The sequence below is a fragment of the Oncorhynchus keta genome, chromosome 4, assembly GCF_023373465.1.
Source record: "Oncorhynchus keta strain PuntledgeMale-10-30-2019 chromosome 4, Oket_V2, whole genome shotgun sequence".
In the NCBI taxonomy this organism is placed as follows: domain Eukaryota; kingdom Metazoa; phylum Chordata; class Actinopteri; order Salmoniformes; family Salmonidae; genus Oncorhynchus; species Oncorhynchus keta.
This window is the reverse complement of record NC_068424.1, coordinates 55226365-55251583: the sequence shown is the minus strand read 5'-3', so window position 1 is coordinate 55251583 and position 25219 is coordinate 55226365. Positions and strand designations below refer to the sequence as shown.

The 25219-nt window shown below is 39.8% G+C and overlaps 1 protein-coding gene across 1 annotated transcript; it reads right to left on the bottom strand.

Annotated features, from left to right (window-relative positions):
• Positions 1 to 18736: 18736 nt before the first annotated feature.
• On the bottom strand, positions 18737 to 22255 carry LOC118383944 (sialoadhesin). The gene is made up of 2 exons (XM_035770321.2): positions 22085 to 22255; positions 18737 to 21813 (listed from the first exon to the last, which is right to left on the bottom strand). Exon 2 carries the CDS (start codon positions 21793 to 21795, stop codon positions 20257 to 20259), a length of 1539 nt encoding a protein of 512 aa, XP_035626214.1. The 5' UTR covers positions 21796 to 21813; positions 22085 to 22255; the 3' UTR covers positions 18737 to 20256.
• Positions 22256 to 25219: the final 2964 nt, after the last annotated feature.

Genomic DNA, 25219 nt, shown 5'->3' with positions numbered 1-25219 from the left:
CCTCAAACTCATACTGAAAAAAACATAGAAATTGAGCATTAGTAATTAAAATTTTATGAGGTTAGTTCTCAGAAGTACCTTCTGGATCCATGCATGAATCCGTATGTAATTTAATTTCTAGCTCGTCATTTATTTTTGCACCATTGTCAGAAAATTCTTCATGACTGCAAATCTGTTTGATCCGAATAGTATCCATATTGGAAATTATTTGCTCTGATCTACTAACACAGAACATGAGTTCCCTTGGAAACCATATTATAAAATGTCCAACATTCTGACAAGGAGTACAACATGACATCACAGCAAAGCCCTAATTTGACTGAATTCTGGAATATGACATACATAATGACATCATAGCATAACCAGTGTTGAGGAGCAGGAATGTGAGCAACTAACGGTAAATTAAAACGATAGCACTTCCAAAACTATGTCAAACATTCTATATATATCATGAAAGCCTATTCTGTGACAGTCAACTCCATTATAATTGAGATCGGAGGTGACCAATGTGGTTAAACGGTGTTCAAGGTTCATATAGGAAAATTGTGGACTATCAGTTAGCTCCAACACACACACCATCGTCCCAAAACCCTATCTCCTAGCTCATGCTCCCATTCACAATTCCTCTCTCACCTGGGTCTCCTCTCATTGTTTCTGGGTCACACTGGAAAACATCTAGCCACAGAGTTATTCTTTCCCTTAACCCTGCCACAACCAATTTATCCCCCTCATTCATAGAGTCATTATAGGATTTGATGATCCTCTTTGTGTGGTGTCCGCAGATGCAGGTGTAGGATCTTAATTTAAGCCGTATTGTCGCAGCAAAATAATCCTGCTGCAACAGGATTTAAACATTTAGTCCATAATGCTGCTTGAGAGGTGCTGGTTAAAATGTAGGGTTGGAAAATGTATTGAAAGTTCCCAGAATTTTGCCACCCTAGCTATATGAAAAGTGAAATATTGTGAATATATCTGTGTGTTAGTGCAGGTTTTCAGTTAGTTTTTGTAAATCATGAAGCTTATCGGCATTTCCTGCGGTGCAGAAAAATTCTCAGCAACCAAAGACTGATCAAGTTAAGATCCCACAAACCTGTATGCATAGGCTTACATTGAAGAGACTTTCTCCATTATCGCCTTTTTTATTTGGTCATGCACCAGTGGTGTTAATGATGGGGAAAGGAAATAGCATGGCTAGTAATGTGAAATAATGCTCTGGGAGAAGTAAGTCATTAAGATGAACTGTGTGAAGTCACCAAATAGAGTTTCGCTGCCTGTGGACATTGCTAAACACACATGTGATTGCATGACTGTATGTTCTTACAGTAAAGGGAGGCATGTGGTCTTAACACGTTATTTCTAGGTCCTTTTTAAACCCTTGGCAACTAGGCTTGTGCCAACTAATGGATTCTGTGCTGTGGTATCACCATACTTTGCAACGATTTGAACAACATTAACAGCATAATAAAACCTTAGCTGAATTCAGCTACATTAGCCATATCAGCTAATTGAAGTGTCACTTTCACATACGAAAGCCTAGCCCATCGGTGATAAATCACCAAGGTGATACAAATAAATCACTGATTACAGATGGCCAACATCCCTTTGCGTTGTTTTACGATACAAGCACAAATTCACAAGACAATGTTCCCTCGATCCAAATTGTTTTCTTTTGAACCGAATGGCAGTAAACTGAAAGCTTTGGGGGATTTTGATAAACAAGCCACTTCTTTCTGGAGTGTTAACAAAGCATGGGGGACTGAAGGTCGGATGTTTATTAGAAGTGCAAGTGGAGTGTGCAATTGCCTCCATGTCTCAAGGAGAAAGAGGGTGCTGCTAAGTCTAATTTTTCCCAACGGGCTCCATTGTTTTGCCCTCAAAACTCATCAATCATTCTAGCGTCAATAGAGAGGAGCATCATGGCCAGACAATGCATTCCCCCTCGTGTTCAGTCATGGACAGAGAGAGTGGAGCTGCGATGTAGGGTGGAGCACATAGCACTTCTGCTCATCACTCATCAAGTCGTTCCTCTGAGTGTGTTTCCAAAACAAAGTAAATACATGGTTAATACACAATAGCGTAATTTAAGTTACTGATTCTTACCAACTATGGCCCCTTTTGTGTTATGTACACACACTGGATTGATAAACCAACTCAAAGGAATTGTGAAAAAATCTCTTAGAGTTATTGCTTCACATAGCATTTCTTCACACAGGAACTAACATTGTGCTCTTGAGAGAGAGGAAGGAAGGAAGAGCTAAAAAATATGACACAACTCGATGCCTGATTATTTAAGTGGTTGATATACTCAACCATTTAGGTTGTTGAGTCCAAGACATTATAAAGACAGGTAATGACTAGTACTGTAGGCTGAGGATATAGCGTAACTTGCCTAAGACTAGACTGACCACTTCTATTAAAATGATTTGGCAATCAGAAATGGGATCAGAAGTATTTGGATTTTAAGCTCTTTTCGTCAAATCTGCTGATTGTATGAACCAGCCTCAGGTAGCCTAGTGGTTAGAGCATTGGGCCAGTAACAGAAAGGTTGCTAGATTGAATCCCTGAGCTGACAAGATAAAAAAATAGGTTGTTCTGCCCCTGAATAAGGCAGTTAACCCACTGTTCCTAGGCCGTCATTGTAAATAAGAATTTGTTCTTAACTGACTTGCCTTGTTAAATAAAGGTAAAATAAAAATAAAACTCATAGCAATCTTTGATTAATATGTCCTGCATCAACAGCTGAGCTGGAGAAGTCAAATTCAGAGCTGCTACAACACGTTGGTGTGGTGTGTTTCATGGAAACTGAGGATATAGAGGCTCTACAATTTCTGGAAATATTGGCCAACGATGACAGCATAGCAATGAAAATAACATTAATAATAAACATATAAAATAACATTGGCATTAGATGTAGAAATGCATGTTGTTACCAAGACCATTTCTGCAGTTTATGTACCATTCACAGAGCTAATTTCAGACCGCAAGTTAAATTAAAGTAATCAATCTGGAATAGAGAGGCTCTAGCTTTTGTTTTCATGCTTTGGCCTCATTGGTTTTTATTCAAATAGTTCATGATGACTCGTGAGGCCAATTGTAAAACTTGGATGGGCCACAACCCACAGGTTAGGGAATAAAGGGTTGCTTTAGTGTCTGACCAACTGCCTCACTTACCTGCTGAAGAGGTAGTCAAATATACAGTACCAATCAAAAGGTTGGACACACAGATGACCTGGCCTCCACAATCACTCGACCTCAACCCAATTGAGATGATTTGGGATGAGTTGGACCGCTGAGTGAAGGAAAAGCAACCAACAAGTGTTAAGCATATGTGGAAACTCCTTCAAGACTGTTGGAAAAGTATTCCAGGTGAGGCTGGTTGAGAGAATGACAAGAGTGTGCAAAGCTGTCATCAAGGCAAAGGGTGGCTACTTTGAAGAATCTCAAATATAAAATATATTTGATTCGTTTAACACTTTTTATGTTACTGCATAATTCCATATGTGTTATTTTATAGTTTTGATGTCTTCACTATTATTCTAAAATATAGAAAATAGTACAAATAAAGAAAAACCCTTGAATGAGTAGGTGTGTCCAAACTTTTGACTGCTACTGTTCGTTCTGTACTGCCATGTCCCAATACTCTTAAACCACTTCCTATTTCAAAGGAATGGATCGCTTTCTGACATCCTACTTTAATTGAAGTTCTCTACAGATCAGTGGTCCGTCATGATAAAAGAAATCAAGGAAAGGAGTCTATATGACTAGAGACACAGAATATGACCAAAATAAAGTCTTAGCATAAAGCTGGGTATAAAGGAAGATGGTAAACTTGAGGGAGAGTTCAGAAGAATAAGGCCATGATCCTCCACAGGCAAGGAAAGCAGTGTATTCCCAATGCAGGTACGTGTTGAATAAAATATGGTGGAGTAAATTAGGTTTGTGGCAGGCCAGCTCCAACGCTGCAGTGGAACATGAATTAGAATCCCTTGATAGGTGCAAAATGTTAATGGTTTGACTGATCACATTTTCATGGAGCATAACAGGTGAGGCTTGCTCTCAGTGGTAGGCTCATTCAACCGGCATGAACCACATGGAAAGCACAAACTGAAGCAGACAAGCGAGTTAGGGGCTGGCAGTTTCGAACTCGAAAAGAAAACTGAATAAAACTAACAACAACAACCAAAGCCTGTATTGATCAAAATAATCATACCAGCATGCTGAAAATCAATATAGCAGTCTTACATATATAGTTACGTACACAATGACATACACACTAAATGTAATATGACATAAAATGGAATGGACAAAATGGCAATCTGTTGTCAAGCAGATGAATGACATGAGGCTCCTCGTGAAGGTCTAGGAGAGCAGAACAACAGCAAGAAACAGAGGGATAGAAACAGAGGGATAGAAACAGAGGGATATAAACAGAGGGATATAAACAGAGGGATAGAAACAGAGGGATAGAAACAGAGAGATATAAACAGAGAGATAGAAACAGAGGGATAGAAACAGAGAGATAGAAACAGAGGGATAGAAACAGAGGGATAGAAACAGAGGGATAGAAACAGAGGGATAGAAACAGAGGGATTGAAACAGAGGGATTGAAACAGAGGGATAGGAACAGAGGGATATACACAGAGGGATAGAAACAGAGAGATAGAAACAGAGGGATAGAAACAGAGGGATAGAAACAGAGGGATAGAAACAGAGATAGAAACAGAGGGATAGGAACAGAGATAGAAACAGAGGGATAGAAACAGAGGGATAGAAACAGAGATAGAAACAGAGGGATATAAACAGAGATAGAAACAGAGGGATAGAAACAGAGGGATAGAAACAGAGGGATAGAAACAGAGGGATAGAAACAGAGGGATAGAAACAGAGGGATAGAAACAGAGATAGAAACAGAGGGATAGGAACAGAGGGATAGAAACAGAGATAGAAACAGAGGGATAGGAACAGAGATAGAAACAGAGGGATAGAAACAGAGTTGGAAACAGAGGGATAGGAACAGAGGGATAGAAACAGAGATAGAAACAGAGGGATAGGAACAGAGATAGAAACAGAGGGATAGAAACAGAGGGATAGGAACAGAGGGATAGAAACAGAGATAGAAACAGAGGGATAGGAACAGAGGGATAGAAACAGAGGGATAGGAACAGAGGGATATAAACAGAGGGATATAAACAGAGGGATATAAACAGAGGGATATAAACAGAGGGATAGAAACAGAGGGATAGAAACAGAGAGATAGAAACAGAGGGATAGAAACAGAGGGATAGAAACAGAGGGATAGAAACAGAGGGATATAAACAGAGGGATAGAAACAGAGGGATATAAACAGAGGGATAGAAACAGAGGGATATAAACAGAGGGATAGAAACAGAGAGATAGAAACAGAGGGATAGAAACAGAGGGATAGAAACAGAGGGATAGAAACAGAGGGATAGAAACAGAGGGATAGAAACAGAGGGATAGAAACAGAGAGATAGAAACAGAGGGATAGAAACAGAGAGATAGAAACAGAGGGGTATAAACAGAGAGATAGAAACAGAGGGATAGAAACAGAGAGATAGAAACAGAGAGATAGAAACAGAGAGATAGAAACAGAGAGATAGAAACAGAGGGATAGAAACAGAGATAGAAACAGAGGGATAGGAACAGAGGGATAGAAACAGAGATAGAAACAGAGGGATAGGAACAGAGATAGAAACAGAGGGATAGAAACAGAGTTGGAAACAGAGGGATAGGAACAGAGGGATAGAAACAGAGATAGAAACAGAGGGATAGGAACAGAGATAGAAACAGAGGGATAGAAACAGAGGGATAGGAACAGAGGGATAGAAACAGAGATAGAAACAGAGGGATAGGAACAGAGGGATAGAAACAGAGGGATAGGAACAGAGGGATATAAACAGAGGGATATAAACAGAGAGATAGAAACAGAGAGATAGAAACAGAGGGATAGAAACAGAGGGATAGAAACAGAGGGATAGAAACAGATAGATAGAAACAGAGGGATAGAAACAGAGGGATAGAAACAGAGGGATAGAAACAGAGGGATAGAAACAGAGGGATAGAAACAGAGGGATATAAACAGAGGGATATAAACAGAAGGATAGAAACAGAGGGATATAAACAGAAGGATAGAAACAGAGGGATAGGAACAGAGAGATAGAAACAGAGGGATAGAAACAGAGGGATAGAAACAGAGGGATAGCAACAGAGGGATAGGAACAGCTGGATAGAAACAGAGATAGAAACAGAGGGATAGAAACAGAGGGATAGAAACAGAGGGATAGAAACAGAGGGATAGAAACAGAGGGATAGAAACAGAGGGCTAGGAACAGAGGGATAGGAACAGAGGGATAGGAACAGAGATAGAAACAGAGGGATAGAAACAGAGGGATAGAAACAGAGGGATAGAAACAGAGGGATAGAAACAGAGGGATAGAAACAGAGGGATAGAAACAGAGGGATAGAAACAGAGAGATAGAAACAGAGAGATAGAAACAGAGGGATAGAAACAGAGGGATAGAAACAGAGGGATAGAAACAGAGGGATAGAAACAGAGAGATAGAAACAGAGAGATAGAAACAGAGAGATAGAAACAGAGAGATAGAAACAGAGGGATAGAAACAGAGGGATAGAAACAGAGGGATTGAAACAGAGGGATTGAAACAGAGGGATAGGAACAGAGGGATATACACAGAGGGATAGAAACAGAGAGATAGAAACAGAGGGATAGAAACAGAGGGATAGAAACAGAGGGATAGAAACAGAGATAGAAACAGAGGGATAGGAACAGAGATAGAAACAGAGGGATAGAAACAGAGGGATAGAAACAGAGGGATAGAAACAGAGGGATAGAAACAGAGATAGAAACAGAGGGATAGGAACAGAGGGATAGAAACAGAGATAGAAACAGAGGGATAGGAACAGAGATAGAAACAGAGGGATAGAAACAGAGTTGGAAACAGAGGGATAGGAACAGAGGGATAGAAACAGAGGGATAGAAACAGAGGGATAGGAACAGAGATAGAAACAGAGGGATAGAAACAGAGGGATAGGAACAGAGGGATAGAAACAGAGATAGAAACAGAGGGATAGGAACAGAGGGATAGAAACAGAGGGATAGGAACAGAGGGATATAAACAGAGGGATAGAAACAGAGGGATATAAACAGAGGGATAGGAACAGAGGGATATAAACAGAGAGATAGAAACAGAGGGATAGAAACAGAGGGATAGAAATAGATAGATAGAAACAGAGGGATAGAAATAGATAGATAGAAACAGAGGGATAGAAACAGAGAGATAGAAACAGAGGGATAGAAACAGAGGGATATAAACAGAGAGATATAAACAGAGGGATAGAAACAGAAGGATAGAAACAGAGGGATAGGAACAGAGGGATAGGAACAGAGGGATATAAACAGAGGGATAGAAACAGAGGGATAGAAACAGAGAGATAGAAACAGAGGGATAGAAACAGAGGGATAGAAATAGATAGATAGAAACAGAGGGATAGAAACAGAGAGATAGAAACAGAGGGATAGAAACAGAGGGATATAAACAGAGAGATATAAACAGAGGGATAGAAACAGAGGGATAGAAACAGAGGGATAGAAACAGAAGGATAGAAACAGAGGGATAGGAACAGAGAGATAGAAACAGAGGGATAGAAACAGAGGGATAGAAACAGAGGGATAGAAACAGAGGGATAGAAACAGAGAGATAGAAACAGTGGGATAGAAACAGAGGGATAGAAACAGAGGGATAGAAACAGAGTGATAGGAACAGAGGGATAGGAACAGAGGGATAGGAACAGAGGGATAGAAACAGAGGGATAGGAACAGAGGGATAGAAACAGAGAGATAGAAACAGAGGGATAGAAACAGAGGGATATAAACAGAGGGATAGAAACAGAGGGATAGAAACAGAGGGATAGAAACAGAGGGATAGAAACAGAGGGATAGAAACAGAGGGATAGGAACAGAGATAGGAACAGAGATAGGAACAGAGATAGAAACAGAGGGATAGAAACAGAGGGATAGAAACAGAGATAGAAACAGAGGGATAGAAACAGAGATAGAAACAGAGGGATAGAAACAGGGGGATAGAAACAGAGGGATAGAAACAGAGATAGAAACAGAGATAGAAACAGAGGGATAGAAACAGAGGAATAGAAACAGAGGGATAGAAACAGAGGGATAGAAACAGAGGAATAGAAACAGAGGGATAGAAACAGAGGGATAGGAACAGAGATAGAAACAGAGGGATAGAAACAGAGGGATAGAAACAGAGGAATAGAAACAGAGGGATAGAAACAGAGGGATAGAAACAGAGATAGAAACAGAGGGATAGAAACAGGGGGATAGAAACAGAGGGATAGAAACAGAGGGATAGGAACAGAGATAGAAACAGAGGGATAGAAACAGAGGAATAGAAACAGAGGGATAGAAACAGAGGGATAGAAACAGAGGGATAGGAACAGAGATAGAAACAGAGGGATAGAAACAGAGGGATAGAAACAGAGGAATAGAAACAGAGGGATAGAAACAGAGGGATAGAAACAGAGGGATAGAAACAGAGGGATAGAAACAGAGGGATAGAAACAGAGGGATAGAAACAGAGGGATAGAAACAGAGGGATAGAAACAGAGAGATAGAAACAGAGGGATAGAAACAGAGGGATAGGAACAGAGATAGAAACAGAGGGATAGAACCAGAGGGATAGAAACAGAGAGATATAAACAGAGAGATAGAAACAGAGGGATAGAAACAGAGGGATAGAAACAGAGATAGAAACAGAGGGATAGAAACAGAGATAGAAACAGAGGGATAGAAACAGGGGGATAGAAACAGAGGGATAGAAACAGAGGGATAGAAACAGAGATAAAAACAGAGGGATAGAAACAGAGGGATAGAAACAGAGGGATAGGAACAGAGGGATAGAAACAGAGGGATAGAAACAGAGGGATAGAAACAGAGGGATAGAAACAGAGGGATAGAAACAGAGAGATAGAAACAGAGGGATAGAAACAGAGGGATAGAAACAGAGGGATAGAAACAGTGAGATAGAAACAGAGGGATAGAAACAGAGGGATATAAACAGAGGGATAGAAACAGAGAGATAGAAACAGAGGGATAGAAACAGAGGGATATAAACAGAGGGTTAGAAACAGAGGGATAGAAACAGAGGGATAGAAACAGAGGGATAGAAACAGAGATAGATAGGGAAACAGAGATAGAAACAGAGGGATAGAAACAGAGGATAGAAACAGAGGGATAGAAACAGAGATAGAAACAGAGGGATAGAAACAGGGGGATAGAAACAGAGGGATAGAAACAGATAGAAACAGAGATAGAAACAGGATAGAAACAGAGGGATAGAAACAGAGGGATAGAAACAGAGATAGAAACAGAGGGATAGAAACAGAGGGATAGAAACAGAGGGATAGAAACAGAGGGATAGGAAAGAGATAGAACAGAGGGATAGAAACAGAGGATAGAAACAGAGGGATAGAAACAGAGATAGAAACAGAGGGATAGAAACAGAGGGATAGAAACAGAGGGATAGAAACAGAGGAATAGAAACAGAGGGATAGAAACAGAGGGATAGAAACAGAGGGATAGAAACAGAGGGATAGAAACAGAGGGATAGAAACAGAGGGATAGAAACAGAGGGATAGAAACAGAGAGATAGAAACAGAGAGATAGAAACAGAGGGATAGAAACAGAGGGATAGAAACAGAGGGATAGAAACAGAGGGATAGAAACAGAGGGATAGAAACAGAGGGATAGAAACAGAGGGATAGAAACAGAGGGATAGAAACAGAGGGATAGAAACAGAGGGATAGAAACAGAGAGATAGAAACAGAGAGATAGAAACAGAGGGATAGAAACAGAGGGATAGAAACAGAGGGATATAAACAGAGAGATAGAAACAGAGAGATATAAACAGAGGGATAGAAACAGAGGGATAGAAACAGAGGGATATAAACAGAGGGATATAAACAGAGAGATAGAAACAGAGAGATATAAACAGAAGGATAGAAACAGAGGGATAGAAACAGAGGGATAGAAACAGAGGGATAGAAACAGAGATAGAAACAGAGATAGAAACAGAGGGATAGAAACAGGGGGATAGAAACAGAGGGATAGAAACAGAGATAGAAACAGAGGGATAGAAACAGAGGGATAGAAACAGAGGGATAGGAACCGAGATAGAAACAGAGGGATAGAAACAGAGGAATAGAAACAGAGGGATAGAAACAGAGAGATAGAAACAGAGAGATAGAAACAGAGGGATAGAAACAGAGAGATAGAAACAGAGGGATAGAAACAGAGGGATAGAAACAGAGGGATATAAACAGAGAGATAGAAACAGAGAGATATAAACAGAGGGATAGAAACAGATGGATAGAAACAGAGGGATATAAACAGAGAGATAGAAACAGAGAGATATAAACAGAGAGATATAAACAGAGGGATAGAAACAGAGGGATAGAAACAGAGGGATAGAAACAGAGGGATAGAAACAGAGGGATAGAAACAGAGGGATAGAAACAGAGAGATAGAAACAGAGGGATAGAAACAGAGGGATAGAAACAGAGGGATAGGAACAGAGGGATAGAAACAGAGGGATAGAAACAGAGGGATATAAACAGAGGGATATAAACAGAGGGATAGAAACAGAGGGATAGAAACAGAGGGATAGAAACAGTGAGATAGAAACAGAGGGATAGAAACAGAGGGATAGGAACAGAGGGATATAAACAGAGGGATATAAACAGAGGGATAGAAACAGAGAGATAGAAACAGAGGGATATAAACAGAGGGATATAAACAGAGGGTTAGAAACAGAGGGATAGAAACAGAGGGATAGAAACAGAGGGATAGAAACAGAGGGATAGAAACAGAGGGATAGAAACAGAGGGATAGAAACAGAGATAGAAACAGAGATAGAAACAGAGGGATAGAAACAGAGATAGAAACAGAGGGATAGAAACAGAGATAGAAACAGAGATAGAAACAGAGATAGAAACAGAGGGATAGAAACAGAGGAATAGAAACAGAGGGATAGAAACAGAGGGATAGAAAAAGAGGGATAGGAACAGAGGAATAGAAATAGAGGGATAGAAACAGAGGGATAGAAACAGAGGGATAGAAACAGAGGGATAGAAACAGAGATAGAAACAGAGGGATAGGAACAGAGATAGAAACAGAGGGATAGAAACAGAGGGATAGAAACAGAGATAGAAACAGAGGGATAGAAACAGAGATAGAAACAGAGGGATAGAAACAGAGGAATAGAAACAGAGGGATAGAAACAGAGGGATAGAAAAAGAGGGATAGGAACAGAGGAATAGAAACAGAGGGATAGAAACAGAGGGATAGAAACAGAGGGATAGAAACAGAGGGATAGAAACAGAGGGATAGGAACAGAGGGATAGGAACAGAGGGATAGGAACAGAGATAGAAACAGAGGGATAGAACCAGAGGGATAGAAACAGAGGGATAGAAACAGAGAGATATAAACAGAGGGATATAAACAGAGGGATAGAAACAGAGGGATAGAAACAGAGGGATATAAACAGAGAGATAGAAACAGAGAGATATAAACAGAGGGATAGAAACAGAGGGATAGAAACAGAGGGATAGAAACAGAGGGATATAAACAGAGAGATAGAAACAGAGAGATATAAACAGAGGGATAGAAACAGAGGGATAGAAACAGAGGGATAGAAACAGAGATAGAAACAGAGGGATAGAAACAGAGGGATAGAAACAGAGGGATATAAACAGAGAGATAGAAACAGAGAGATATAAACAGAAGGATAGAAACAGAGGGATAGAAACAGAGGGATAGAAACAGAGATAGAAACAGAGGGATAGAAACAGAGATAGAAACAGAGGGATAGAAACAGGGGATAGAAACAGAGGGATAGAAACAGAGGGATAGAAACAGAGGGATAGAAACAGAGATAGAAACAGAGGGATAGAAACAGAGGGATAGAAACAGAGGGATAGAAACAGAGGGATAGGAACCGAGATAGAAACAGAGGGATAGAAACAGAGGAATAGAAACAGAGGGATAGAAACAGAGGGATAGAAACAGAGAGATAGAAACAGAGGGATAGAAACAGAGAGATAGAAACAGAGGGATAGAAACAGAGGGATAGAAACAGAGGGATAGAAACAGAGGGATATAAACAGAGGGATATAAACAGAGGGATAGAAACAGAGAGATAGAAACAGAGAGATAGAAACAGAGAGATAAACAGAGGGATAGAAACAGAGGGATAGAAACAGAGGGATAGAAACAGAGGGATAGAAACAGAGGGATAGAAACAGAGGGATAGAAACAGAGGGATAGAAACAGAGGGATAGAAACAGAGGGATAGAAACAGAGAGATATAAACAGAGGGATAGAAACAGAGAGATATAAACAGAGAGATAGAAACAGAGAGATAGAAACAGAGCGATAGAAACAGAGCGATAGAAACAGAGAGATAGAAACAGAGGGATAGAAACAGAGGGATAGAAACAGAGGGATAGAAACAGAGAGATAGAAACAGAGGGATAGAAACAGAGGGATAGAAACAGAGGGATAGAAACAGAGGGATAGAAACAGAGGGATAGAAACAGAGGGATAGAAACAGAGAGATAGAAACAGAGAGATATAAACAGAGAGATATAAACAGAGAGATATAAACAGAAGGATAGAAACAGAGGGATAGAAACAGAGGGATAGAAACAGAGGGATATAAACAGAGAGATAGAAACAGAGGGATAGAAACAGAGAGATATAAACAGAGGGATAGAAACAGAGGGATAGAAACAGAGAGATAGAAACAGAGGGATAGAAACAGAGGGATAGAAACAGTGAGATAGAAACAGAGGGATAGAAACAGAGGGATAGGAACAGAGGGATATAAACAGAGGGATAGAAACAGAGGGATAGAAACAGAGGGATAGAAACAGAGGGATAGAAACAGAGGGATAGAAACAGAGGGATAGAAACAGAGAGATAGAAACAGAGGGATAGAAACAGAGGGATAGGAACAGAGATAGAAACAGAGGGATAGAACCAGAGGGATAGAAACAGAGAGATATAAACAGAGAGATAGAAACAGAGGGATAGAAACAGAGGGATAGAAACAGAGATAGAAACAGAGGGATAGAAACAGAGATAGAAACAGAGGGATAGAAACAGGGGGATAGAAACAGAGGGATAGAAACAGAGGGATAGAAACAGAGATAAAAACAGAGGGATAGAAACAGAGGGATAGAAACAGAGGGATAGGAACAGAGGGATAGAAACAGAGGGATAGAAACAGAGGGATAGAAACAGAAGGATAGAAACAGAGGGATAGAAACAGAGAGATAGAAACAGAGGGATAGAAACAGAGGGATAGAAACAGAGGGATAGAAACAGTGAGATAGAAACAGAGGGATAGAAACAGAGGGATATAAACAGAGGGATAGAAACAGAGAGATAGAAACAGAGGGATAGAAACAGAGGGATATAAACAGAGGGTTAGAAACAGAGGGATAGAAACAGAGGGATAGAAACAGAGGGATAGAAACAGAGATAGAAACAGAGGGATAGGAACAGAGATAGAAACAGAGGGATAGAAACAGAGGGATAGAAACAGAGATAGAAACAGAGGGATAGAAACAGAGATAGAAACAGAGGGATAGAAACAGGGGGATAGAAACAGAGGGATAGAAACAGAGGGATAGAAACAGAGATAGAAACAGAGGGATAGAAACAGAGGGATAGAAACAGAGGGATAGGAACAGAGGAATAGAAAGAGGGATAGAAACAGAGGGATAGAAACAGAGAGATAGAAACAGAGGGATAGAACCAGAGGGATAGGAACAGAGATAGAAACAGAGGGATAGAACCAGAGGGATAGAAACAGAGAGATAGAAACAGAGAGATAGAAACAGAGGGATAGAAACAGAGGGATAGAAACAGAGGGATATAAACAGAGAGATAGAAACAGAGAGATAGAAACAGAGGGATAGAAACAGAGGGATAGAAACAGAGGGATATAAACAGAGGGATATAAACAGAGAGATAGAAACAGAGAGATATAAACAGAAGGATAGAAACAGAGGGATAGAAACAGAGGGATAGAAACAGAGGGATAGAAACAGAGGGATAGAAACAGAGGGATAGAAACAGAGATAGAAACAGAGATAGAAACAGAGGGATAGAAACAGGGGGATAGAAACAGAGAAACAGGATAGAAACAGAGGGATAGAAACAGAGGGATAGAAACAGAGGGATAGGAACCGAGATAGAAACAGAGGGATAGAAACAGAGGGATAGAAACAGAGAGATAGAAACAGAGAGATAGAAACAGAGAGATAGAAACAGAGGGATAGAAACAGAGAGATAGAAACAGAGGGATAGAAACAGAGGGATAGAAACAGAGGGATATAAACAGAGAGATAGAAACAGAGAGATATAAACAGAGGGATAGAAACAGACGGATAGAAACAGAGGGATATAAACAGAGAGATAGAAACAGAGAGATATAAACAGAGAGATATAAACAGAGGGATAGAAACAGAGGGATAGAAACAGAGGGATAGAAACAGAGGGATAGAAACAGAGGGATAGAAACAGAGGGATAGAAACAGAGAGATAGAAACAGAGGGATAGAAACAGAGGGATAGAAACAGAGGGATAGGAACAGAGGGATAGAAACAGAGGGATAGAAACAGAGGGATATAAACAGAGGGATATAAACAGAGGGATAGAAACAGAGGGATAGAAACAGAGGGATAGGAACAGAGGGATAGAAACAGAGGGATAGAAACAGAGGGATATAAACAGAGGGATAGAAACAGAGGGATAGAAACAGAGGGATAGAAACAGAGATAGAAACAGAGGGATAGAAACAGAGATAGAAACAGAGGGATAGAAACAGAGATAGAAACAGAGATAGAAACAGAGATAGAAACAGAGATAGAAACAGAGGGATAGAAACAGAGGAATAGAAACAGAGGAATAGAAACAGAGGGATAGAAACAGAGGGATAGAAAAAGAGGGATAGGAACAGAGGAATAGAAATAGAGGGATAGAAACAGAGGGATAGAAACAGAGGGATAGAAACAGAGGGATAGAAACAGAGATAGAAACAGAGGGATAGGAACAGAGATAGAAACAGAGGGATAGAAACAGAGGGATAGAAACAGAGATAGAAACAGAGGGATAGAAACAGAGATAGAAACAGAGGGATAGAAACAGAGGAATAGAAACAGAGGGATAGAAACAGAGGGATAGAAAAAGAGGGATAGGAACAGAGGAATAGAAACAGAGGGATAGAAACAGAGGGATAGAAACAGAGGGATAGAAACAGAGGGATAGAAACAGAGGGATAGGAACAGAGGGATAGGAACAGAGGGATAGAAACAGAGGGATAGAAACAGAGGGATAGAAACAGAGGGATAGAAACAGAGGGATAGAAACAGAGAGATATAAACAGAGGGATAGAAACAGAGGGATAGAAACAGAGGGATATAAACAGAGAGATAGAAACAGAGAGATAGAAACAGAGGGATAGAAACAGAGGGATAGAAACAGAGGGATAGAAACAGAGGGATATAAACAGAGAGATAGAAACAGAGAGATATAAACAGAGGGATAGAAACAGAGGGATAGAAACAGAGGGATAGAAACAGAGATAGAAACAGAGGGATAGAAACAGAGGGATAGAAACAGAGGGATATAAACAGAGAGATAGAAACAGAGAGATATAAACAGAAGGATAGAAACAGAGGGATAGAAACAGAGGGATAGAAACAGAGATAGAAACAGAGGGATAGAAACAGAGATAGAAACAGAGGGATAGAAACAGGGGGATAGAAACAGAGGGATAGAAACAGAGGGATAGAAACAGAGGGATAGAAACAGAGATAGAAACAGAGGGATAGAAACAGAGGGATAGAAACAGAGGGATAGAAACAGAGGGATAGGAACCGAGATAGAAACAGAGGGATAGAAACAGAGGAATAGAAACAGAGGGATAGAAACAGAGGGATAGAAACAGAGAGATAGAAACAGAGGGATAGAAACAGAGAGATAGAAACAGAGGGATAGAAACAGAGGGATAGAAACAGAGGGATAGAAACAGAGGGATATAAACAGAGGGATATAAACAGAGGGATAGAAACAGAGAGATAGAAACAGAGAGATAGAAACAGAGAGATAAACAGAGGGATAGAAACAGAGGGATAGAAACAGAGGGATAGAAACAGAGGGATAGAAACAGAGGGATAGAAACAGAGAGATATAAACAGAGGGATAGAAACAGAGGGATAGAAACAGAGAGATATAAACAGAGGGATAGAAACAGAGGGATAGAAACAGAGGGATATAAACAGAGGGATATAAACAGAGGGATATAAACAGAGGGATATAAACAGAGGGATATAAACAGAGGGATAGAAACAGAGAGATATAAACAGAGGGATAGAAACAGAGGGATATAAACAGAGGGATATAAACAGAGGGATAGAAACAGAGGGATAGAAACAGAGGGATATAAACAGAGGGATAGAAACAGAGGGATAGAAACAGAGGGATATAAACAGAGAGATAGAAACAGAGAGATATAAACAGAGGGATAGAAACAGAGGGATAGAAACAGAGGGATATAAACAGAGAGATAGAAACAGAGAGATAGAAACAGAGAGATATAAACAGAAGGATAGAAACAGAGGGATAGAAACAGAGGGATAGAAACAGAGGGATAGAAACAGAGAGATAGAAACAGAGGGATAGAAACAGAGAGATAGAAACAGAGGGATAGAAACAGAGAGATATAAACAGAGGGATAGAAACAGAGGGATATAAACAGAGGGATAGAAACAGAGAGATATAAACAGAGGGATATAAACAGAGGGATATAAACAGAGGGATAGAAACAGAGGGATAGAAACAGAGGGATAGAAACAGAGGGATATAAACAGAGGGATAGAAACAGAGGGATAGAAACAGAGAGATATAAACAGAGAGATAGAAACAGAGGGATAGAAACAGAGGGATATAAACAGAGAGATAGAAACAGAGGGATATAAACAGAGGGATAGAAACAGAGGGATAGAAACAGAGAGATAGAAACAGAGGGATAGAAACAGAGGGATAGAACCAGAGGGATAGAACCAGAGGGATAGAACCAGAGGGATAGAAACAGAGAGGTAGAAACAGAGGGATAGAAACAGAGGGATAGAAACAGAGGGATAGAAACAGAGATAGAAACAGAGGGATAGAAACAGAGGGATAGAAACAGAGAGATATAAACAGAGAGATAGAAACAGAGAGATAGAAACAGAGAGATAGAAACAGAGAGATAGAAACAGAGGGATAGAAACAGAGGGATAGAAACAGAGGGATATAAACAGAGAGATATAAACAGAGAGATAGAAACAGAGAGATAGAAACAGAGCGATAGAAACAGAGCGATAGAAACAGAGAGATAGAAACAGAGGGATAGAAACAGAGGGATAGAAACAGAGGGATAGAAACAGAGAGATAGAAACAGAGGGATAGAAACAGAGGGATAGAAACAGAGGGATATAAACAGAGAGATAGAAACAGAGGGATAGAAACAGAGGGATAGAAACAGAGGGATATAAACAGAGAGATAGAAACAGAGAGATATAAACAGAGAGATATAAACAGAGAGATATAAACAGAAGGATAGAAACAGAGGGATAGAAACAGAGGGATAGAAACAGAGGGATAGAAACAGAGGGATATAAACAGAGAGATAGAAACAGAGGGATAGAAACAGAGAGATATAAACAGAGGGATAGAAACAGAGGGATATAAACAGAGGGATATAAACAGAGGGATATAAACAGAGGGATAGAAACAGAGAGATATAAACAGAGGGATAGAAACAGAGGGATAGAAACAGAGGGATATAAACAGAGGGATAGAAACAGAGGGATAGAAACAGAGGGATATAAACAGAGGGATAGAAACAGAGGGATAGAAACAGAGAGATAGAAACAGAGGGATAGAAACAGAGGGATAGAAACAGAGGGATATAAACAGAGAGATAGAAACAGAGAGATAGAAACAGAGGGATAGAAACAGAGGGATAGAAACAGAGGGATAGAAAAAATAGTGTCATTTGAAACTCGTTAAGAGCATTCAGGTTGCCGAGGACATCATCACCTACTCCTTATTTGATTTGAGGAGAAGGTTGAGATTGTGTTATGTTCTCTAATGAGAGGAGAAGCGACCTGAAGCCCCGGAGAGAGGGTGCCTGTCTGCCACTTCAACTTGGTGACATTTTGTGCCCGCTCACAGTCAAACTCTAGAGAGAGCAAGGACAAGGTTGAGGATGATGTGCACTCTGCAGAGAATCTGGCAGGGCTACGGTGGAGTGGGTCTTACGTGGCATTCTTTTCAATGCTTCCTCAGTGTGTAGATCACAGTGACAGGACTAATGAGGTCAGTGTCATCAGGTCAGTGTCATCACTGTGCATACACTACGGAAGACATTGCATGGAGTATTCTGAATGTTTAAGTCTATGGCCAGAATATTTGTTTAGCATGATTAAATTGTAATTATTTCAAGTCTATCAGCAGGTAATCAGTGGCCTATTTGCTAAACGCTCAGGTTATTATGGAAGGTCATTTCCTGTCTTGGCAGTAGTCATAAACAAAAGACTAAATAAAATAATAATATTAGGTTTCTTTAATGTAGCCTACACAAGCCTATAAATGTTTATTTATTTATTTATTTCACCTTTATTTAACCAGGTGGGCAAGTTGAGAACAAGTTCTCATTTACAATTGCGACCTGGCCAAGATAAAGCAAAGCAGTTCGACACATACAACGACACAGAGTTACACATGGAGTAAAACAAACATACAGTCAATAATACAGTATAAAAAAGTCTATATACAATGTGAGCAAATGAGGTTACATGCTGTAGATAACGGCACACTAACTAGCTTGTATGCATTTGCTTGTAATAATAACCATAGAAATAGCCATTACAGCTATTATTTCCATTCAATACATGTTTCCCTAAAAAGGAAAGAGAAATCAGCCTTTCTCAAGAATGTATCCAATGACCTTGTGCATATCTATCCATCTTGTGAGTCCTGGCCTTCGTTTAGAGCCAGTGCTCTCTCTTTACATACAGTACCAGTCAAAAGTTTGGACACACCTACTCATTCAAGGGTTTTTCTTTATTTGTACTATTTTCAACATTGTAGAATAAGACATCAGAACTATGAAATAACACATATGGAGTCATGTAGTAACCCCAAACAAGTGCTAAACACATCAATTTTATATTTGAGATTCTTCAAAGTAGCCACCTTGCCTTGATGACAGCTATGCACGCTCTTTTTGTTATTTCATGGTGTTGATGTCTTCACTATTATTCTATAGTGTAGAAAATAGTCAAATAAAGAAACTTTTGACTGGTACTATATATTTATTTATTTATTTATATATATATTTATTTATTTATTTATTTTTTTACAATAAACAATAAAAAAATTCACATTTACATACATTTCCACAAACATTAATGACATCACACATGCTCACACCCACATGTTCCCACCATATCTACCCCCGTATCCATCCCCGATACTTGTAAGACTCTGCCCCATATGACTTCAAATGATGTTATGTTGTTTCTGTCTGTAGACAGATTGTTTTACATATTTAAATAACAAGGCATTGATTCTTCCCTCCTCTTCACGACGGAGTTTCATTTGACTTTCAGTATTTAAGTAATACTTTCTCTAATGTAAGTGAAGAAAATAATATTGCCCAGTCCATTGGGTATCTTACTAAGTCTTGAAATACTCACCATGTCTTCAAATATGCAGATAGATTGATTAAAAGTAAACTTACATTGGAAAACTTTTGACAGACAGCTTTCTAATTCTGCCCATAACGTTTTGACTTCATAGCACTCCCAGAAGGCATTAACTAGTGAGTCATTGCTAGTTTTACACTTAAGACATGACTCTGCTGTTGTCCTGTAGAATTTATGAATTTTGTCTCTCGTATGATAAATGATGTACATGATCTTTTTCTGACTCAAATAGAATTCCCTCAACATTGCTGTGATGTCCAAAATCTTTCGAAATGTCTTGATATCAAACATTTAAGTTGCATTTATTTGAAAATGTCTACATTGGTCAGTCCAAAATGGCATTTTAATTCTGTCAGTGCTCTCCTCACAGACAGCCTTTAGTCCAGGTTCTGTGGTGACTCCCTCCTCTGGATGATGTCATACACGGAGTGCCAATGCCCCCGCCGAAGAGCTGTGTACGTGTCATCAAACTCATCTGGGTCCGCATAGATATGTTCAACGTTTTCATAGTTGGGGGAGCTCTCCCTCCTACTGACATCTAGATGAGCGCCATCATTATTGACAGTTTGGACGTTCATTCTAATATCATGCCCTCCCACGTTTCTCCTTTTCAGTGTGCTAAAGGTAAAGACCAGAAGAGCTGCGACAGTCAGGAGAACCACCACCACCAGAACAAAAATTAACACAGACACTGGTCCTTCAGTGACGGTGAGTGTAGCTTCCAGGGAGGGTAACTTCTCCTGACCAATCAGTGCACAGGAGTAGCTACCTGCATCCTCACTGCTGACTGTGTGGATTGTTATGTAACCTTTTTCACCATTTGGGCTGGTTATGCGTTGTCCGTCTTTGTACAAGATGAAGCCCCCAAAGCCTTGCGGAAGACCACACTGGGTATGACACCAGATCGACACAGAGGCTCCTTGGTCCACGACGTCAGGATATACATGCACATATAAGTCTGTGACAGACAGGGAGACCGCTGGCGAATTGAAGTATGTCCCTTGCGTTTTTAACAGGAACCTGTACTTGGACGAGTCGCTCTTTCTCAAATCTGTGATTCTCAGGGTGCAGTCACTACCGTTGCCACGATATTCCACACGACCCACATACTCCGGGTGCCGAGTCAGATCTTCAGGCTCCATTCTGAGATCTGTACTATTCACCCAAAGTGTCTCTGAGATATTGAGACCTCTGGGGAATGTGTAAGTGCAAGGTAGGTCTACATATGACCCAGGGAAGCCACAGATTGTCTTGGGGGTGTAACTCACATCCAAACAGTTTCTTTGTAGACACACTGCAGGAGCACGGAGATCCTCATAGCCCTTTATAGCACAGGAGTAGCTGCCTGTATACCTACTATTGAATGAGTTGAGGGACAGGTTGAAGGTGTTGGTGTATGGAACCATTTTAGCGTTCTTGTACCAGATGTAGGTGGGGTCATCACTCAGAGTGCAGTTAGTGGTACAGGTCAGTTTCACCCTCTGTCCATTTGTCACAGAATCCTTCTTTATCTGCAGACTTGTGACAATCAACTTGATTCCAGGTACACTATTTATCCATCCAGAGGACTCTGCCTTAAATCTAAAGCGGTAGACACCCTCATCACTCTTTCTAATATCTCTTATTTCAAGGAAAGATCTGCCACCAAACGTCAAACGACCTTTATATTCTGGGTCTGTGGAGAGGTCCTCAGGTATAGTCTTGTCCCTCCATTTCCACATCTGTTTTTTTTTAAACCAGTAGAGGTGTTGGTATTTAATTTTGGTATTTGTTTGATGGAGGCATCTTACTTTCACAGTTTGTCCCTGTAATGCACAGATAGTCAACTTTGCACAGGTGAAATTCACCATGTTCACAGACAGAAGACCTGGTATGAAGAGAAACAGTCCAAAAAGCGTTCTTCCTGTCAGTGTCATGGGGATCTCTGCAGTTACCTATAGTGTAGAGGCAATAACATCATAGATATAATGAATCAAGTATTTGATGAAGATTTTAGCATGAAATGTTTGCCTCATATTACTCAATATTTGTTCTAACCCAAACTACTCTAGAGCCCAAAAGCGACTTTGACCTCAATGTCAACAAACTTTTCCAGAAGTTGAAAAGCTAGCTTTTTGACAAATGGGATCAGAAGTCTTGGGGTTTTAAGCTGTGTGAATTGAGAGAAATGTAATTAGTGAAGTAAATAATCACAAAGATACTTACACTTTGGAAAAGATGCTCAACGGATATCTTCAAAATGTCTGGCAGCACACAATTGAACGAAATATAACTGTGAAGATGTTTCTTAATAAACGGAGGCAGGACATGTTGCTGATACACATGTCACCCAGTTCCTTCCCTTTAAGACACATTGGTGGTGTGATGACTATATAAGGCAAAGAACAGAATCTGACTAACTTTATATGGGATACCTGACACTGTTGGCTAAGACAAATGTAGCTGAAACATTTCAAATCACTTCTGTTACAGCTCTATGTTACGGTGGGATACACCTTTAACATCTCTATTGGTTAGGTAAATGACCCCCCCCTTTTATCCCCTGAGAATTACAATCTAATATTTCACACTGTCATCTCAGTGTTGGTTTTCATATATTTCACAATCAGGAAGAGGTTGCTTAAACTAACAACAAACTAACAAAGGAGAGTGATAAGGGGATGTGGGGGAAATGAATTGGTACAGTAGATGACACAACTTGACATTGACCAATAAAGCTCCACCAACATGGTAGCACGTCCAAAAGACAAATGTTGTACTACAGAAAAGTTATGGTTCTGACGATTTTATACCAATGCAATTTGACAGGATTTGATACAGCAGCCTCATCCAGCAACCTTGACAAATAAAGTGATACAGTATTGACAGCATCTCAAACACTAAGCAGTGATGAGGGAAAACAAGTGATAAAGGTTCAGGCGTTTGAATGTTAATATGAGAAAAGCCAAATACCATGCATCTGCACAGTAGTAATAAGGAAGCACTTTTGATTTCTCCAAACAAAACCATGTTTGTATGAGATAGCCTCTCCATCCGTCTTCTATCCCAGAGGTAGCTGTTTATACTCTGATGAATATACATCATATTACCTGAGACAAGGAGATGAGAAAACCCATTAAAGGGCTCATGTCATGGGAAATGATGGAGCCTGGAAATAGAGGGACCAGAGGACAGGTTTGAAATGGCTCAATCTCAGGCAATTATTTCTTTGCAGATTGCACCGCATGCATATCGTATGAGATCAAATGCTGGGGACCATGTTTTGTTTGTGTAGATGGATATTTGAATTGCTGAACAGATCCAGCCACTCTGAGGGCGGTCCATTCCCCAGGCTGAGCGAAAACCACAATGCTAAAGCACGGAGATCCAATTGTACAGTAGACTCATCTCTCTTCAAGCTAATCAATTCTGTACATCTAACGATACAATTCTAGGGTTGCACAATTCCTCAGTTTTACTAGATAGCTTCAGAATGTGAGATCTTAGTTCGCTTGTGAGTTATTCCTTTTACAAATAGGCCAATATAACTTGCCTCCGTTATACTGTATATGAACTGGGAACTCCATGATGTATTCTACATTGATATTCCATAATGTGAGCACTCACTCATAAGTACTTTGCTGGGCAATGTCAAGTCAGGTTTGCAGCATCTCTTCAGTGGCCCTTGAAGGATGTGAAAGCTGTTCGCTGCCACGGGCAACTCCACACTAATTTCCCCACCCTAAGCACTTGCTAGGTTCCTAGAATAGATAATGAAGTTTTCTTCTTTTTCGAAAGAGAGAAATTAAATCACATCACTGGTTAACAGTTGGGGCTGATTCATCACATTAAAACAGAGATTATTCTGATGAATTCAGTTCCCTTTTCTTTCTTGTCTTTCATCAGGCGATGGTAATTCAATCCCTTTCTTCAGTCAGCTCATCTAAGGCATAACCAAGATCATTTGCGAGCCATCTTCTCTAGCCATCTTGTCTCTATGCACTCGGAGGTCTACACAAAAGACCACTGACGACCCCAGTATAGCTCATATGAGTCTTTCTGTGGAATATTGCACGTTGAATACTGCAGTGCCTCTTTCTTTGCCTAATCATTCCTTATGTGCACATATGTTTTGTAAATGGATTATAATAGGTTTTCAGAACAGAATGTGAATCCTTGTGTGCATGACAATAGAGAAATGTGCATAACGCCTTCTTTGTTGCTCAATTATTCTTCTAACTTGCGTGTATGTAGGCTATCAGGAAACAGATGGGACACCTACGCCTTGGAATTAGCATCAGAAATTCCCTATCAGCACCTCTGGCACAAAAACTTTAGGGAAGCACAGTCAAACAGGCAGGACTTAAACCGGGCCATCAGAAATGTAATACAGGAGTTTAGTAGCATTCAAGGGTTATTATGTTTGTTGCAATCTTTCTGTGGTTTTATGTATGATCAAATCTGCAGCAAGTACTCGTTGGTATAAAGACCCAGTGCAGTCAAAAACGTGATTCTCAAGTGTTTTATATATATTATTTGGACACTATGAGCTTGGAATAATACTGTGAAATTGTGAAAATGATGATAATGCACTTTTATTGTAAGAGCTGTTTGAAATTACAGCCTGAAATTGCAGTTTTGGCTTGCCTGGTGACATCACCAGGTGATAAATGAGTTGACCCCTGTAGGTTCAAGCCCTTAGATTACAATATTTACTAAAGCTAACATGTATCCTTATTTTAAGATGGTCATAAAATGTATAATTTTAGGACCACTTTAGGTATATACAATACCAGTCAAAAGTTTGGACACACCTACTCATTCAAGGGTTTATCTTTATTTTTACTATTTTCTACATTGTAGAATAATAGTGAAGACATCAACTATGAATCATGTAGTAACCGAAAAAGTGTTAAACAAATCACAATATATTTTTTATTTGAGATTCTTCAAAGTAGCCACCCTTTGCCTGGATGACAGCTTGGCACTCTCTCAACCAGCTTCATGAGGTAGTCATCTGGAATACATTTCAATTAACAGGTGGGCCTTGATAAAAGTACATTTGTGAAATGTCTTTCCTTCTTAATGGATTTGAGCCAATCAGTTGTGTTGTGACAAGGTGGTATACAGAAGATAGTCATGTTTGATAAAATACCAAGTCCATATTATGGAAAGAACAGCTCAAATAAGCAAAGAGAAATGGCAGTCCGTTATTACTTTAAGACATGAAGGTCAGTGAATGCGGAACATTTGAAGAACTTTGAAAAATTCTTCAAGTGCAATCGCAAAAACCATCAAGCGCTATGATGAAACTGGATATAATGAGGACCGCCACAGGAAAGGAAGACTCAGATTTACCTT

Excerpts from the sequence above, each read along its gene's own strand:
- LOC118383944 (XM_035770321.2), bottom strand. The coding sequence starts at position 21,795 with ATGACACTGACAGGAAGAACGCTTTTTGGACTGTTTCTCTTCATACCA.